General features: G+C 46.5%; 2 protein-coding genes across 14 annotated transcripts in view; both read right to left on the reverse strand.

Moving 5' to 3' along the window:
* Positions 1 to 97: 97 nt before the first annotated feature.
* Positions 98 to 10985, reverse strand: SIRT5 (sirtuin 5). 2 transcript variants are annotated; one of them, XM_064443656.1, is made up of 9 exons: positions 10879 to 10985; positions 10037 to 10175; positions 7431 to 7564; positions 5693 to 5918; positions 4021 to 4108; positions 2987 to 3040; positions 1941 to 2064; positions 987 to 1102; positions 98 to 253 (listed from the first exon to the last, which is right to left on the reverse strand). In XM_064443656.1, the coding sequence occupies exons 2-9, from the start codon at positions 10155 to 10157 to the stop codon at positions 178 to 180; spliced, it is 939 nt and encodes a 312-aa protein (XP_064299726.1). In that variant the 5' UTR covers positions 10158 to 10175; positions 10879 to 10985; the 3' UTR covers positions 98 to 177. The 2 variants fall into 2 exon arrangements, with proteins under 2 accessions (XP_064299726.1, XP_064299727.1); XM_064443657.1 differs by lacking the exon at positions 10879 to 10985 and adding an exon at positions 10593 to 10832.
* Positions 10986 to 13678: 2693 nt separating this feature from the next.
* Positions 13679 to 17832, reverse strand: part of KIF13A (kinesin family member 13A) — a 128765-nt gene continuing 124611 nt past the window's right edge. For 11 of the 12 annotated variants that reach the window (XM_064443663.1, XM_064443662.1, XM_064443659.1 and 8 more), the window contains 2 exons: positions 16020 to 17124; positions 13679 to 15123 (listed from right to left, as the gene is read on the reverse strand). In XM_064443663.1, coding sequence (XP_064299733.1) covers positions 14840 to 15123; positions 16020 to 17124 — 1389 coding nt within the window. In that variant the 3' untranslated portion in view covers positions 13679 to 14839. Of the gene's footprint in view, positions 15124 to 16019; positions 17125 to 17832 lie in introns of those variants that run through there. The other variant, XM_064443669.1, reaches the window with a different exon arrangement.

The raw sequence follows: 17832 nt of genomic DNA on the forward strand, positions 1-17832 counted from the left end.
CCGGCCCCGTCCCTCTGTGGGGACGCCCCGCGGCCCGAGCCACTCCCCCTCGCGCCCAACGGTTTGCAGCCGCTCCATACAGACAGACAGGCGGACAGACAGCCGGAGAGGCGCCCGTTTATTGCCGCGGGGCGCAGGGGAGGGGAGGGGTCCCGGTCTCCCCCGCCGCCCCGTCCCTCAGGCGATGATCTCCGTCTGGTGGCGGGCCAGCGCCGGCGGCAGCGTGCTCCCGCAGGGGCCCGGGAAGTGGAACCTGGGGAGGGGGAGCCGGGTGAAGGGGAGGGGCGGGCGGGCGGCCAGTGCTGCCTCGGGGGAGGGGGGGGTTAGGCCCGCGGGGAGCCGGGGCAGGCTCCGCTTCACACTCGGGAAAGGGCAGCTGTCTCTTCGGTGTGAGGCAATTCCACCGAGAGAGAGAGATCAATAATCTTTTCCTTACTTATTAGAAGAAAATAATCATAAAGGTTGGAAAAGACCTCTAAGATCATCAAACCCAACGGTCAACCCAACACCCCCATGCCTCCTAAATCATGCCCTGAAGTGCCACGTCTACACATCTTTTAAATACCTCCAGGGATGGTGACTCCACTACCTCTCTGGGCAGCCTGTTCCTGTGCCTGACCGCTCTCTCAATAAAGACATTTTTCCTAATATCCAATCTAAACCTCCCCTGGTGCAGATTGAGGCCATTTCCTCTCATCCCATCGCTTGTTACTTGGGAAAAGAGACCCACCCCCACCTCACTACCACCTCCTTTCAGGTAGTTGTGGAGAACGATAAGGTCTCCCCTCAGCTTCCTGTTCTCCAGTCTAAACAACCCCAGCTCCCTCAGCCGCTCCTCATAAGACTTGTTCCCAAGCACAAGATCTCTAGATCACGTTTGTTTAAAAACTTCCTAAGCATTTTAGCAGTTCAATGCAGAAGGCAATGAAGATAGGGCGGGGGGGTGAATAACTGAAGCTTGCTAGTTGAAAGCTGATCAGCTTTACCTGAATCTATTTGTAGCAGGAGTAGTTTCCATGTTAAATTCTGCAACTGGCACTCCTCTGGCGGATACCTGAGGGGCAAACATAGCAGCAGGGTACACCACGGAGGAGGTCCCGACCTGCAGGGACAGGGTGAATAATCACGAGTGGAGGAGACCAATAGTTAAACAGACACAACCAAACCAACCCACAAGGTAAGGTCCCTTCTCAGAACACTGGATCTGCAAAACCGCTAAGGCATGGAAGATCGCTATAGAAATGACACCAAATCACTACATTTAGTGTTGCTGCATATGTAGCTACTTAACACAGCATTAAGAATCGGGAATTGTTTCTCTGATGCAACCCAGATAAGCCCGTTTGGGGATTGTAACTGTAGATGAAGAAAAAAATCCCAGAAACAAAATGGCAGACACTGATTTCGGGGGGGGGGGGGGGGGGGGGGGGCGGGGAACAACCAAACAAAATGCCCCTTCTGTTACTTGAGGTTATTTTCTGAAGGGCACACAATATTCTGAGCAAGTGTTTTGGTCAGCGACCTGGAACCTACATGGCACGTAAACAACCTCACAGAAAAGCAGCACATGGTAACAGCCAGCTACCTTCTCACAACATTTTGTAACTCTTTTTTTTTAAACTGAGCATCAAAAGAATTCTGTTTTTCACTGTCTGAGAAATTAAAATATTAGCTGACCTCCAGCACTTGAGCCTCTAACACCTGCGTACCCTAACCACAGCCTGTGGACGCCAGCTGACCAAGGCGCACTCATGCCAAACCTGGTCACTTCTGAGCAGCACACGTAAATTTTCAAACTTTGTGGCCTTTTCATGATTTACGCTTGACGCTAGAGAGCCCTGTGGGGAAGTGCGGATGCATCTCCTTTACCCAGGCGGTGTGACGCCTTTGGCGTGGCTTCCCCGCTGGTGAAGAGGCCGGGTAGCAAAAGCATCGCTCACCACCAAGCAGAGGTCGCAGATCTCGAGCTCCTTCTCAACCTCTGTGAGGATGTCAGGGTCCAGGGTTTCACCGAACCACACCACGTGGGGACGGAGGAGCCCGTTGCAGCCGTCTTCCTCACACCTGTTTAAAAATCACAGAGACAGCATTATGCCGCCGACGTGGACGCTTCAAGCTGCGAAACGGCAAAGCAGTTTTCATTCTCATTTGGACACACTTTACCTGCCCTCAGTCTTTCTTTCTCCCTCCTCTTTCACAGCCCTCCCCGCACCCTCCTCTACCATGTGCTGGGCCGAAGGCAGCTGGTGCTGTGCCACATGCGTGTGGGAAGCACACACGTGCTGCCTGCTCACACAGAACGGGTGGCTGAACAGTCATTTGACTCAGATACTTAATAGTGTCTTCTTCCCCTTACTCAGCTTCTGAAATGCATTAAACTTGAAAACATAGTACGTGACGCAGACCTTGGCCTCCACCAGCTTTAACAAACCAGCCAACAAATTTTTAAGGAGAAAATGAAGTTAGCCTCTTTTCCTTAGGAACCTGATGAAAAATACAGTGGCTTCTTGCATCTGCAACTAGCTACAGCAAAGCTTCAGCCACTACAAAAAAGCACCGTGGCACATTTAATGCCTGCAAGGGGCTACAGAGTGGCTGTACCCCAGCACAGCACTGCAGACTAACAGCAGGTAGCACCTGCAAAGTAACAAAAAGTTCACTGTGTAGCACTTAGTTTCTTACTGCAGCTCTCCTATGACTCCGCTTACTACAACCCCCAAGAATTCAGGCATGTTTCAGCTTGATGCCCAAGTACACGGTCCCTTTAGCATCCTGGTAAACTTCTAGTACAACAGCTCCTGGTGTCTGCTGTTCCCTGTGATGCCAGGTTTAGATTTAGACTCAGTTCTCTGGGGGAAAATTCCCATATCTTTTTCTCCTGTAGAATGTTTCCGTGTCCTTCCAAAACTACATGAACAGTAACGTAAGCCTTTGAGACACACGTGGTATGAAGAGGTAACAGCAAAAACCAGAGGTCCATACATACTGAGGAAGGTCTTCCACTGGAATGGTGGCGTCTTCTGCTTCAGGATCTGGAGCCCTGCATTTACAAAATTGAAATACATATTCAGTCATACAAAGCACACTCCATGTATTAATAAAAACTTAGCATTCTCTAAGGCACGCTCTCCAATCAAGGAATCTTTGCAACTTTAGCCACCTTCAACATGTGCTCCAACCCTAAAATGCCACACATGGGGTGGGCAGGCTTTTCTCCAGAATTATCCCAGAGCTAAGCAGCTGTGATAAGCTGGTCAAAGCCTGTCGAAGGCACAACAAATATTTATGTAGCCATCTAAAGATCTGGTGAAATGCAAAGGGAAAAAAAACCCTAAAAATCTATGAGCATATGTCTGTCATCCCCTCAGCCCTTATTTTTCATGGTGAAGGAAAGAGGATGGCTAGAAAAAGGAGACTGAAGGCTTCTTCTGCAGCTTTTTAAGTTGCGGAAATCCTGGGAACTGATGCTTCCCTCCTGATTGTTTCACGCATCTGTATTCCGAGACCCGTAACCATGAGAATCTTATTGACAAGTTGAAGGACAAAAGCTACCCGGGGCTCAAAAGGTGCAGAAGAGGGAAATCTATGTATGAAAGGATGACAGTCCAATTTAAGGAATAAGCATCCAACTTAATAAAAACTCCTGGAAGGTGAAGAGGACGGGAGTAAACACATGTTCTCAAAGACTGCAGTTCGCTGGTGTGCAATATGAGGGTTTCAGACCATCTGAAATTGTCCTAATTAAAACATCTATAACGCTGCACTAACTTGGAGGTTAACAGTTATCCATTCACAGACTTACGGTATCATGGGTTCTCACTGAAGTTACCGAACAGTATACTCACGTTTCAAAACAGCTGTGTAACATTTAAGCATTAATACTACTAAAGGAAAATGGGGTGGTCGGCTGAAACCCCTGCATGCTCCTGAAATGGCTCCTTTTCTACTGAACAGCAGAAAACAGAAGTAGACAGAACAGAAGTAGAAAATACAGAGAGTTTCCAAGGCGGGTGTTATTACCCTTTCCCAGCCAACGCGGGGCAAATTGGACTCTTGTAATTCGCAGTCACGTTTCCACAGTTGGTGCATCGAGTTTTAAATAAACTACCTGAAACGCACAAAAAGAAAACATCAGGGACCAAGCGACCGCTCTGAGGCACGGCTTCGCAAACAAATGGTCACGTTTACCCCCGACAGCCTTTACTTGGCTTCAAAGACTCTACCTTGCGGGTAAATTCCTGCACGAACCGAACAGCCAAGCGTTGAAACCTGGCAGCGTTGTGAAGGAGATGGTATTTATACCGCGCGTACACACGCTTTTGTTCAGCAACCCAAGGCGACCGGTGTCACAGTTAAGCACAAAGTGGGGCCGGCAAGGACTGACACAGCCCTTCCAGCTGAAAGGCCACCATGAACAGCAGCAACAGTCACTCTAAACTATGATCTGCCACCTTGTTCTACCACACGAGTGATACACAGCCTCCTAACAGCATCTCAGAAGAAAAACATTATTTTAAAATATCACTGAGGGAGAGGATTTCTGCTTATTGCTTTTCCCCCTAAATCAGAAACATTTTCTAAGAAAAAAAAAATACATCCCAGTTAACACTGTTTTGTTTTATGCAAAACTCCCCAACCGCATGACTTCTGTAGCATTAGTAACGTGCTGTAGTGATGCACAATATTACCGAGAGCTCAAAATGGTTTATATTTTGTAAAGGCTAAGGCTATGGTTAAACTACACCCAAGGCTTTATCCTTGGATCCAGAGCTGCAAAGAAATTTGTGCCAGTTTCCTGCATCCAAATCACAAAGTAGGGGTGGGATATCCCATTTAAACCTTCCGCAATACCTAGAATTAAGAAGCATCATAGTGCTGGAGGACCAGGATGGGACTTTGTCCCAGGAGACTCCCACTCTGCTGCAGGGCCTGCGGAGTGAAGGCACCTCACAAGATGGAGAAAGGCCTCCTCACACTCCGTTTCCTCCACTCCTGTAAAGTATTTAATCAGATCCAAAAACCCCACTGACCCCCACGCGCTGCACCTGCGTTGTGCTCCTTTGGGCTTTGCTGGAGAGAGGGTGGGAGCAAGGAACGCTGCTAACCATAGGGAAGAGAGAGGGAACACCACTGGGCGTAGGAGGAAAAGGTAAGGGAATCCCATCTGTTCCCAGCCCTCCTTCCTCCTGTAGCCCGGGACCGCACAGGGGGGGTCTTCAAAGGGCAGGGCAGGACAGAGGAACGCAGCCAAGTAGCGGAGCAGAAAGCAGCAGCGACGGCGAGACCAGTCTTGCCAATGCACTTTTTATGGGTAGCAATACCGACGTGGCACCGCCACTACCAGAGAGCGGAGGTACTCGGTGGATTATTTCTCCCTTTTCTAAGCAAAATCAGCCAAGTGTCACTATTCACACGCATTCACGTGGACGTGAGGCAAAACTGAGCTAGTGGGACGGGAGAAGCTGTTCCTGTGTACTGTCAGAATCCTTTAAAAAGAGAAAGACGAGAACTAAAGAGATGCTATGAAGTAGCCGAAACAACTTCCAAAAGAGAACAGGGTGACACTGTGAATAACTTCATGCAAGCTATTATCATTTTAAAGACATGCTTCTTTTCTCCCAGTACCTATCCTGCTCTCCTTTCTGCCCCGCAAGTCTGCTGGCCTGTAGCAGACAGGTAAGCTGATTCTTACCGTGAATTTCTATGAGGTGCTTTGTGCCTGCCTTTCTGTGTAGTTCATCAATATTCTGAGTGATGACCACAACGCTCCTTCCCTGCTTGCTCAGTCGCCTTTCGCACTCCGCGATGGCAATATGCGCAGGATTCGGATGTTTACTCAACATCACCTCCCGGCGATAATGGTAAAATTCCCACACACGAGAAGGGTTTCGTGCAAAAGCCTCCGGCGTGGCCAACTCCTGGAAAAGATGGAACAATTCATTCTACCTACGGAAGGGCAAGAGCATCCCCTCCCCAAGTGAGGGCTGCTAGCACACTGCCATTTGCCCACTACCAGCGTAACAAGATAATCAAAAGCAGGTTATTTATAACCAGATGCAGCTGACAAGAAGACAGTTCCGTAGCCCTTATGAGGATGAGGAGTCAAAGTCTCTTATTAAATGAGGAAATAACTGATATCAGTAGCGTGGTACGTGGTTTTACATAGTACATTCTGATGTTATTCTGTGCTGCCCTACCAAGCCATTAGGAGTTTAGTACAGCACAAAGGAAGATGAGATGTTTCAATGCACATGATTTTTGGCATTCAAAACCCTCTTTTCCACAGCAGCCATAAAACTCAGCATCGCGTGGGTGTATTTCCTTTGCTAGCAATTTCTCTCCTGCCTTAATTTAAGGGCAACATGAGCCAAATTGCAGCCATTATCAAAACCAAAGTCTAATGTGTTGCCTTTTATGCGCTGGTAAAATCTAAGCTATACTTTTCACACTAACTTTAACTTTGCCGTATCTTTTTTCACAACGAGGAGTAGCTCAGTCTAACGCTTCATTCTGCCGATACAAAAATGCTGAACGCAAGCTTTCCGATGCAGAAGGACCAGGCACTTACACACACGTATGCTTTATTTTAATTGACAGTCACTGGAAGAAATCTAAAGAATCAAACCATTCTGAAAAACTTGTCTCTCTAACCCCTTTGTAGCTTCATCAACCCTTTCAGGAATGCTGTCATTAAAAACCATAAAGGCGACGAATGCGATTGCAGCGTTTGGGGTGGCGGCTGCGGACAGCGTAACGGTTACTCGACACGTTCGCAGCACCACACAGGATCAGACTCACGAGGCGCCTATACAATTCACACACTCTGGCGCTCGCTGCTGCTCCACTCCACCTCCTCTCCCACCCCGGAGGCTCCCAACGCTGGCAAGACCACAACAGCAGGAGAGACAGAGCTTGTGGGAGGGTTAAAGGCTGAGAGGAACCCTTCCCCCGAACGAAAAAACAAAAAATCCTAAAATGTTTTTAAAGAGCGTCATGAGAAACCAAGATTAAAAGAAAACAACTAGTTGGCATAATCGGTTCTGTCCTTTGTTATTTTGGTAAAACGTTCTTAAGACTTTAAAACGTGAAAGGCCCCAGGAGGTAGGAAAACAGTGAGAGTGTCAAAAGATGAGCCAACAGCTAAGCTGCAAGGCAGCGAGAAAACAGGGACGGTAGAAAGACCCAGAGCTGTCTGCAGAAACATTGTTTTTCCCAAACAGCTGATAAACCAAACAACAAAGCGGGCGCCCCAGGGCACAGGGAATAGCTGCCGACAGAGCTGTAGGGAGAGCTCTGCGCCCCCCCGTACCACCACGCCACGGGAGCCCTTCCACCCTCTCTGAGGCACCCAGCTGCTTTTGAGGTCTCGTGCTCACCTACCTGGTGGGTTGCGAAGCACGGCTGCGCAGGCACGTGCCACCAGTACGTACCTGGGCTTGCCACTTTCTCCAGAAGCCTCCGGCCCCTCTGAAGGTAGGAACTCCACTCTCTGCACTAACACCTGCTCCTGTGATAATGGCTATATGCTTCGCTTTGGCAAACACTTCTCGAAAATCAGCCATATCTATGTGCAGGGAGGAAAAACAAAGAGCCGTTCCAACACTTATGCTTTTACGTAAGGGGCCGCACAGACAGTGTCGGCAAACTCACGCATCCAGAAATGAAGTCACCTCGCATGACTTCAGTTTCAGAAGGCTAATTTGTTTCTGTAGATTGCAGTTTGAAGGGCAATTCCTGGAGATCCTAAAAAATGCATATGAGCAAGCCCAGTGGAGCAACATGTTATTAACCTATGAATATACTCAATATTTAAGAGACTGAGCCTTAAACTAAAACCCTACACTAGATGCTACCACGATAACCACTGCTGCCACCACCACCACCCAGGAACAGTTTACTTCCTAATCCTAAGACCCTGAGACAAAACATATTTATGTTTAGGTACAAAGTATCACATTCAAAATTAAGGTCACTTGGGAAAACACATTTCCTTCTGAGCCATCTTGCCCATCTTGTAGGTTCACAATTGTATTTTCTATTTTTGAATGTATATTCCCTCCACTTTTCCCTGTATGGTAAAGTGGCTTGGGAAGAAAGTGGGAAATTTCCTTTGCATTTTTCTGAAAACAAGATTAAAAAGGAACATGTTAGCTAAAGAGAGAAAAAAAACACAATCTCTTCTGGTTTACCTCAGATATTAATTTTAAAGCAATACATTTTAGAATCAGAATGGCTGAGGTGGGAGGGGACCTCTGGACATGGTCTAGTCTGACCCCCCCCCGCTCAAGCAGGGTCGGCCAGAGCAGACTGTCCGGGATCATGTCCAGCCAGGTGGCTTCTGAGTACCTCTAAGGACTGAGACTCCACCACCTCTCTCTGCACAACCCATTCCAGTGTTTGCCTGGTAAAAAAAACCCACGTTCCTATGTTCTGATGGAATCTCATGTGTTTTAGTTTGTGTCTATTGTCTCGTGTCCTGTCACTGGGCACTGCTGAGAAGAGTTTGCCTTGTCTTCACTCCCTCCCATCGGGTATTTTTATGCATTGATAAGACACCCCTGAGCCCAGTCTCCTCCAGGCTGAACAGTCCCAGCTCTCCCAGCCTCTCCCCATATGTCAGATGCTTCAAGCTATTAACTGTCTTTGTGGCCCTTCGCTGGACTCTCTCCAGTAAGTCCATGTCTCTCATACCGGGGAGCCCCGCACTGGACCCAGCGCCCCAGGTGTCTCACCAGGGCTGAGCAGGGGGGAAGGGTCACCTCCCTCCACCTGCTGGGAATGTTCTCCCGAGTGCAGCCCGGGACACCCGTTAGTCTTTGTTGCTACAAGGGCTCAACGATGACTCGTAGTCAACTCAGCATCCACCAGGACCCCCAGGGCCTCTTCTGGCGAGCTGCTTTCCAGCCGGTCAGCCCCAGCCCGTCCTGGCACCTGGGGCTATTCCTCCCCAGGGGCAGGGCTGGGCATTGCCATTTGCTGAACTGCATGAGGTTCCTGCCAGCCCATTCCTCCAGCCTGTCCAGGTCCCTCTGGATGGCAACATGACCATCAGGCACATCAGCCACTCCTCCCAGTTTTGGGTCATCTAGAAACCGGCTGTGCATACGCTCTGCCCCATCACACCGAGCGTTAATGAAGCTGTTAAACAATATTGGCCCCAGTATTGACTCCTACAATGCACCTCTCATGACTGGGCTCCAGCTGGACTTTGGGCCACTGATCACGACCCTCCACCTTCAAAATTCACTACGTGTTTTGTTTTGTTTTTTAAATCAAATGCAGGTAAGTTTTTATACGGAGTGACAGTACTGGAGAAGCCCCAGGACCCACAGCATAAGCGCCGTAGAAGTGGGCACAGAACAGGACGATTCTGATGCTCCAACTGCTGTTGTAAACCAAACCTCACAAAGCCCTTGAACATGCCGAAATCAGAACAAACATCCTCCTAGTCCAGCCTCTGACAGCAGCCAAACACTGATGATGCTCAAGATGGCAGGAAAAACAAGCACACCTTGGTGACCCAACTCTTAGGGATTTTACTATTATACCTGTGAAGTTCTGTGCATGGTTTTCAAATTAAAACACGTTCTCAAATTAAAAAAGCAAAACCAAAAAAAGCCGAAACAAACAAAAAGAGGATATTTGCTACTACCAGACTGAACAAGGCTCCTGGGGTTACCCAATACCCTGCTCCCGAGTTGTTACAAATGCTTGGGGCCCTCCATAATTCTTGTACAAAGAAGTTAGGAGCGAGTTTTATTACCCATTAGGATTATGAAAAGGAAAGGCAATTAATTAGCATATGTTTATGTGCATAAATTATAAAGACACAAATCACCAGGCAAACATGCTAACTGCAACTCTACAACAGCTATCCATAGAAGATAAAGTTTAGCAACTGAAAAAAAAGAATCAACTTCATACTCTTCTAAGCATTTCCAATTAAACTATAGATTCTGCCTATTACACAGAGCCTTCTAGAACTTTATCTTCAACATCTGTCCAGGGTACCAAAGGAAACAAAGAGATGTCTTACTTGAACTAGGACGAGCCATTTCAAAGCAAAACTTCTGTTTCTTTGAAGAAGAAGCCTGAAGTCCACAATACGCTTGGGAAACCAACCTTCTAGCAGTAAATTGAAAGAGACTCATCAGCATCCCTCGGAAGCACGTTACCTGAGAAGAAATAAATGAAACGCAAGCGGCGCATTTAGGTAGCGTATTTCTGCTAGCTCCCTGTAAGGAGTTCCCCATAAAGAACCAGGTTGAAATGTTATTCGTGTTTTTCTCCCACGCACCACTCAGCCAAATAGTTTTATGTTTTGGAGGCATTCACCACCACGGTATTTCTGCTTTACGAGTCCATAAAACGCTCCCTGCGATCTAAGAGGGCTGGTGCCTACTCCCTTGATGATAAAGGCTATCGCAAGGCCTTTGATTCCCCCGAGCTGCAAAACACAGACATCTCAAATCTGACACCCCCCCGGAACGGGATGACCACTTTTGTATTTAAGGTCTGACTGGAAGCAAAACCACACATTTGCGCACGCACAAAAACACACCGTCGCGGGTTTTTTCTTGTCTAATATTTACCTCACGCAATGCTTTTAAATTTCGCTGCCTCACGGCCAAAGAGACTCCCGGGGGGATACGACCGTCAAAAGGGGGAAAAAAAACCAACCCGACGGCCGCACCGGGAGGAAGCCGCGGCACCAAGCCCCGGCGGGCGGCGAGCCTACGTGCAGCCGCCCGCCTGCGGAAGGGCGAAGAGACGAACGGCGAGGCGGGAACGGCCGCCGCCGCCGCCGCCTCCCCCTCAGCGCAGCTCCGTTCCCGCCCCGGGGAGTCCGCGGGTTCGCGCCCCGCCGGGGGTACTTACCTCAGCGGCGCTGACCGGGGACAACCGCGGCCGTTCGGCGCTGAGGACGAGGCGTGCGCCGCTGCACGTCCCCCGCCCCGGGTTTGCGACGGGGCCGGCCCTCGCTCCGCTCCGCCCTCGCCGCTGTTAAAGGCTCCCAGAACTCCCGGCCGGCGCCGGGTGCGGAGGCTGCAGGGGGTGGTTGAGGCGGGAGGGGAAGGGAAGGATGGGATGGAGCCCTCAGCCGTGCGCTTCGGTGTCTCACGTAACGCCAGAACCAACACGTATTTGATTAAATGACACCCAAGGAGGTGGCTTTTCCAGTGTTCCCCCTCAGATATTTCGCAGTTCACACATTCACCAATTAAACTCTTGGTCGCTGCTATGCTAACATGACTTGGACGTTCATAGCATTAAAAAAAACCCCATGCTGCCAGCTCGCTCTCAACTTCCACAGTTTTTATGAGGAAAGTTTTCCTCACAGCTTATTTTTCTGCAGAAACAAGACAGCAACTGCTTCATCCAGCTGCTTCCTCTCCACCCTTCCCCAACAACTCTCTAGTCCTTTCCAGTCAAGTTAGAATGTCAATTTTTTTCCTTTGGATCCTGTAAATTACCAGCTAAACAGACAAGGAGGTCCCTAAAACATGTACACAAACGTGGGAAAGGCAAGTCCCACCATATTGCAGAAGTCTTTTTAAGTCCACTACCTGCTGACCAGCCCACACAGCCAGGGCGCAGCTCCTGCCTTCAACCCGACCCCTAGCTACAGGCCACGGGGAGCTACAGGCGGAAAGCATGGGGCACAGGCAGCACCAAGGCAGGGTGGGAGAGCACCCAGAGGTTGCTGCCAGGGGCTTGCAGCCCATGTCTCATTCATTACACTGCTTCATAGTCCTTCTTGTTACTCACATCGTAACAGCATGTCATATTTCGCCTCCAGCTGCAAACATGAAGGAAGCCTTTTGTGGGGGAACGTTTGAGGCAGCCAGCAGCACTGACCGAACACTGGGCTTTTGCTCAGTGGACTGTAACAGATTTTCTCTGAAGGCTCTGGCTGAATCTCCATAAAGGCATGTGTGCTTGAAAAAACAACACATAATAAATTCAGAAAACAAGATGAAGGCCAGCATGATCTCATTCAGCACCGTAACTATCATGATGGTCAAAATCAGCTAATTCTATCTGGACTGGGGAAACCACCAAGATGACAGGCTTGTTCTGGCGGCTCAGACGAACAAGGGATTGGCTCTGCCCTATGTTATTCAAGATTATGACCGGGGTTAGTGGGGCTTTTTTTTTTTTTTTTTTTTTTAAAATCGAGGTCTTAGTACAGATTGTACGTCCTGCATAGTTGGCAGTGTATTTTAGATGCTGTTTAAGGTAATATTTAAAAAAAAAAAACAGCGCCATTTGCAGTGGAACTATCACCACATTATCCCACTGATTACAAAGTTCAAGACAGCAAACTATTAAGTCTGGTATGAGAGTTTTAGGAGCACATTAACTAAAATGCCTGTATTTCCACATTACCTTATCACACTCATTAGATATGCTCCTCCTAACTTTAAATTCACCCAGGGCAAGGCACATTAACATGTGAGGTTTGTAGTTCAGGTCCTTCAATAATAACAGAAGTCATGACAACACAAGTTACGCAAAATGTGTACAGCACAAACCTAGGTTGGCTTGTAATGTTTCTCTGGCACATATAGACCGCACACACCAAGAAGCAAAGTTATTCCTGTGTTTCTTAAGCAATTGTGTATTCTGTATTCTCAAAGGTCCGGAGCCACAAAGAAGCTAGTTCAGCTGATGCTAACCTGGTGTAAATACTGCATCTTTGCCATAAGAAAATGGCTGCATGAGCTTTCAAAATTGTTTGTAGTGGCCTTGGGCAAATGTGTTTATGCAAATGTGTGCACACACAAACACGAGTGTATTTTCTAAAAAGCTTTATAAAAAGATTAAAGTGACATCTAAAATTAACTTGAAGACCATGGTGTTGGGTGCAGGCACCTGGCAGCGTTCTGGGATCATCTGCCTGACAAAATACTTGTGCATAAAGCATTTTTTCTATTATGGTAATTTCCTCCACAGCAGCAGCATCATTAATGCAGCGATAGCAACCCTAGGTGGGCACCAGAAGCATGAAATGTTCCGCAAAGATATTCATTCTACCAAAATCAATTCACACGTAAGAATCCTGTCTCAGAGGAGCCAAAAGCTATGTCAAGGGCAAGTACTCTGACCTTCACACCCTCTGCTTTCACCACCCCCATAGCACACTAGCCTCTCAGCTCCCAACAGTGCTGTACTCAGCTGAGGCATTTACATATTTAGCAGTGAGTCCGTCTTGTCTGTCACCCAGGAACTTGTCCCGCCACCCCTTGACCCACATAATACCATTCTCTGGCAGGAGTTTCCCAGCTCCACTCCCCCTCCTGTGAAGGAGGGTGGAAAGCAGCAGGTGAGGAATGCGGATCCACAGGGGCTGCTGTTCTCCTCTTAACACTGCATGAACCCATCAGTGTTAAAACAGGTTAATAGCATCCAGTCTTCCACTCCAATCCTATTGTTCTTTGGCATTTTTCACAAAGTACTTTGTGCCTGAGCGCTGTCAGCCAGAAGCAGCTTACTATTTGACCATGAAAGCTAACTGTACCAAAATCAAGCAAAACATGGGTTGGGGTTGGGTCTTTTTTTTGTGTGCTGTGTTTTTTTGTTTTGTTTTGTTGTTTGTTTTTTTTTAAATCCCAAGTCAACAGTTCATATTCTAATACACAATAGGTCTGTACCAATTAAACACAGTATGGCAGTATATAAATTACAGTTCTTTACAGTAAATAATACGAGAGTCCGCTTATTGTACACAACAAAGAACAGCAGCTTTTCAGTAAGGTCCCAGGTATTTCAATCATTCACTTGCTTAGAAACAAAGAACAGATACAGCAGGCCATTCACTTCACTTTTTTTTTTTTTTTTTACACCATGTTACTTTACAAATATCCAGAACACTTGTACAGGCATCTACAGTATCTACATGTGGAACAACCTTCTTAGGAATTCATGAGCACCAGGCATAAATCCCTCCATCATTCCCATTATTAAAATAAACTTTAGAGATTAAAATTACTTTAGCAGGTTCTATTTCACCTTGATAACAACCAGCAAGTAACAAGTGCAAAGTTTGCAGTCATGATCCGTCTACTGCTTCTTTGTTTCCCCCATTTCCCCCCCACACCCGAAAAACCAAAACCCCTGCAAAAACCCCAAAATGCCGTCCTCCCACACCCCTGCAGTAATACCGCTTCTGCAGTCAAACTGCCCGGCTGCCTTATGTTAACATACGAAATGCCAGACGTATAGCTTCAGGCATTGTTAGTCATTTCAATCCAATGCCAAGTCAGCACAGTGGCAGGCCTCTAGGAAGACAAAAAATATGAAGCAGTTGGATATTTCAGTGTGCTTAAACACGGAACATAAGGCTGCATGGTGCCCAGTGTCTAAAAGAAACATGGCACCGAGTTATTAGTTAAAACATTTATAATACAAAGATATAAACAGCAAATGTGTCAGTCTAAAACAAGTTCTTTGGTAATTAAGAACAGCAAACCGTAGCTTTTTTTTTATCCAAATATGGATTTACATCCTGGGTTTTCCACAATAAAATATTTTTTTGTTGTTTAAAATATATCTCCCAAGTTGTTGTGTAACAAATAGTCCAGTACCTCAGTTATGTACAGATCAGCTTTAACTGTATTTTAGTGTGCAGCTGTATCTGCCCGCTGGCAGACAAAGTATAGATACACATTCATATATATATATATAATATATATATTATTTATAAAAAATTAGAGGCTTAAGTCAAGGGCTCTAGAGGATACACATTCCATATGGACAGATTAAAATGTACAAGAGCTTCAAAAATCCATAGTTTTCTACACAGTGATGCGTGTAGTAAGTGCAAAAATACAGCAGTTCAGTTAATCCAAGATTTCCTGTTTTCCTGTTTCCTAGAAAAAGCAGAAGCCGCTGCATCTCCTGAATGGCAGAGGACTTCTCCTGCTTTAGGAGTGGATGATGAGCCTTGAAGCACAGAACTTCTCCGTTTCTCTGAAGTGGAAGATGCCTGAGCCCGTGAAGTGCTGCTCCATTTCCTCGCGGGAGCTGGTGCTTTGCTGAGGCGCCCAGGACGAACAAAGACACCGTGTCGTGGTTTGCAGTGGAAGTACTCTCTGCCTTTTACAGTTCCGTCGTGCTTCCCTTCAATGAAAATAAATGCACAGAATTAATCGTTGGTACTTTCATGAGCACATAAAATAGTAGCATTGAAGCGTAAGTTATCTTTGGCTATCGGTCAAATAGTCAAGACTGTTAATGCTGAGTGATGAAGCCAGGCGCATACCATACACGAGGGAGAACAAAACCTGGAAAGGAGGGCTTGAACTGTGACCAAAAAGATGATGTCCTAAAATATTGTTAACTAACAGTTTAAAAAGTTGAATGTTTGTTCATTTTAGAAAATAAACTATCCTCAAAACCAATTGCTTACAAAGCTTAAAACTTAGCTGCCAGAGAAACTTCTAGTATCAGTGTTAATACCTATTAAACTACTAAAACTATGATCTTTTTAAAAGATCTGAAGCATTTCTGTGGGAGTCTCTTAACACTTGCAGAGCACTGACTTTTCCTGACCCCACTGAACTGAAGTCAAAGAAAACCTGTGCTCTGTAATTAAGCTTTCCCCAGTGGGGAGGGGGAGGGGAAACACCTCTGAAAGCTACAGACAGCAAACCTATTTGGCAAGTGATGTCCATTGTTAGTACTGCCCGCGAACGTGCATGCCAATTTAAAATACATCTGCCAATTTTAGGCTTTGCTTGTTTGTCTGATTTATAAAAATAGATGGGTACCAACGGGAACTACCACCACATGCAATAGCATTATTCTGCATAAAGCAAGAAGAACAGGGCTTTAAGACAGTTAAAAAAATTAATCAAAGCATCCCTGTAAACAGAAAGCCTAGAACTGGGTGTATCAGATACCAAGCCTACAGGAAACTGGAGGTAATTCCCAGGACTGAACAGCATGACTGTAGTGAAACTTCAAAAATAGATCACGCTAGCTGCATAGATAACCCAGAGCATACTTAGGCTTACCCAGCTGAACGTTTAGTTCAACTCCAACCCAGATTCCCGCTGAAAAATCCACCGTTCCAACGTATCTCACCGTCCCCATCTTATTACTTCCAACGCAGACTTGTTCACCCACGGCCACCCAGCTAGGCAGGATGTGGGCTTGATCTGCGGAAGCACCTTCTTCACAATCAGAACCATCCAAGTGGTCCTTCCCAATAAAATCCTCCACGGAAGTATCAGGGTAAGTCTCATGGGCTGAAGTCTCTTTTACCAGTACAGAACACAACGGGCTTTCCACAGCGTCTGCAAGCCGGTCGCCTCCCGCTGCTGCAGAGCTCAGCTGGCCCACGCACACGCTCTGCTCCTGGTCAGTGCCTCGGGGTAACTCTGTGGCGCTCACTCCGTTAGAGGACGCAAGGGAACACGACTGCGGAGCCGTCGAATGGTCAAAGTCCTTTCCATCTTCGACGCCCATGAACTCCGTGAAGGAATGATCCTCCAGAATGTCTGTCGTGTGCTCAACTGTTGCTTCGCGGGCTGAAAATTCAATTGTACGACAAGTATTTTTGCCATGCGAGGAACTTAAAGCTGAAAATGATTCAGCTCTGGGTAACTGCTGAGAGTCTCTGTCAGTGGCGTCGAGGGACAGTGGTACTTGTTCCGTTAAGGCACTGTTTTCTTTCAGTGGCAACACAAGTAACTTTTCTCTCGCTAACTCCTTCTCTGACTCTGGACATTCCTTGTTCGAAGATGATCTTAAATCATGTGCAAGAGATGATCCTGAGGGATCGTTAGAGTCCAGCTCCTTCGTGTGAGTGGCTAGCTGGTCTGTGCTATCACTACAGGGAACAAGCATGTCAGACAGAGTAGCGTTAGAGGCACTGTGGGAAAAGTAGCCACTAGTAATACTGCTAGTGGTGGGGCTGCGGGATACCTCTTTCTCAAGAACACGTGAACTCATGAAGTCTGATTTAGAAGAATACCATTCCCTGTTCTCCAGGCTTGCATTGTAAACACTGAAGTCAGCAAACTCTTCCGGTACATAAGGCCGGAAATTTTGAAAACTTTGTGGACTTATCAGCTTCTTATTAATGGCCTCCAACTCACTGTCTTCCTCCTCAGAGTCCTGCAAAAGAAGAGAGCGATGCATGGGATTAGGAACCTACGACAGTGAAGTTCTCAAAATAAACTAACCTTCCTTGATTTCTTCCTTTCTGAACATGGAGAAATAGATACCTCTAATATACTTTAATTGAAGAATGGAATATACCTCTGAAAAGAGCTGCTGGGAACATATCCTGTCTGCCCATAGCTACTCAATTTTTAGAAAATAAACATAAATTCTAAATAGTTCAGAAAATATAAAGGAATAAACTTAGGCATAAGGAAAGCTCACAACATAAAAAAGTTATATGTTGACATATTTTAATCATACTCAGTTTTCTAAACCCATGTATTATAATTTTTTTTCCCCCCGTGATTTAGGCTAAACCCATTGAAGGTATTCTATAGAGCTAATTGACCACCTAACAAGATAAACATAAATACAAATGGAAGAGGCCTTATAGGGTCTCCACTGCAATATTGATTGTTAAAAACTATCCTGCACAATGGGGTTTTCTACTAATCTGATACCAGTGAGGCTAAATAATTTTGTTTACCCCTAGCTATCAGACCTGAACACATTCACAAAGCTTGAAAATAAAGGCACAAGGATCAAAAATTACAGCAAATTTTCAAGGAAGCAAGGAAGCATGCACATGTTTGGAGGAAATGAGTGACACTAATCAACCTCGCAGGATTTGGAGGTACCTCCCTTAATTTCCCTTTGATA

The sequence above is a fragment of the Phalacrocorax carbo genome, chromosome 2, assembly GCF_963921805.1.
Source record: "Phalacrocorax carbo chromosome 2, bPhaCar2.1, whole genome shotgun sequence".
Taxonomy (NCBI): domain Eukaryota; kingdom Metazoa; phylum Chordata; class Aves; order Suliformes; family Phalacrocoracidae; genus Phalacrocorax; species Phalacrocorax carbo.

Excerpts from the sequence above, each read along its gene's own strand:
- SIRT5 (XM_064443656.1), bottom strand. The coding sequence starts at position 10,157 with ATGCTGATGAGTCTCTTTCAATTTACTGCTAGAAGGTTGGTTTCCCAA. Across the intron at positions 5,919-7,430 it reads GGAGAAAGTGGCAAGCCCAG|GAGTTGGCCACGCCGGAGGC; the intron begins GTACGTACTGGT and ends CATCTTTTCCAG. Across the intron at positions 1,103-1,940 it reads TCTGCGACCTCTGCTTGGTG|GTCGGGACCTCCTCCGTGGT; the intron begins GTGAGCGATGCT and ends CTGTCCCTGCAG.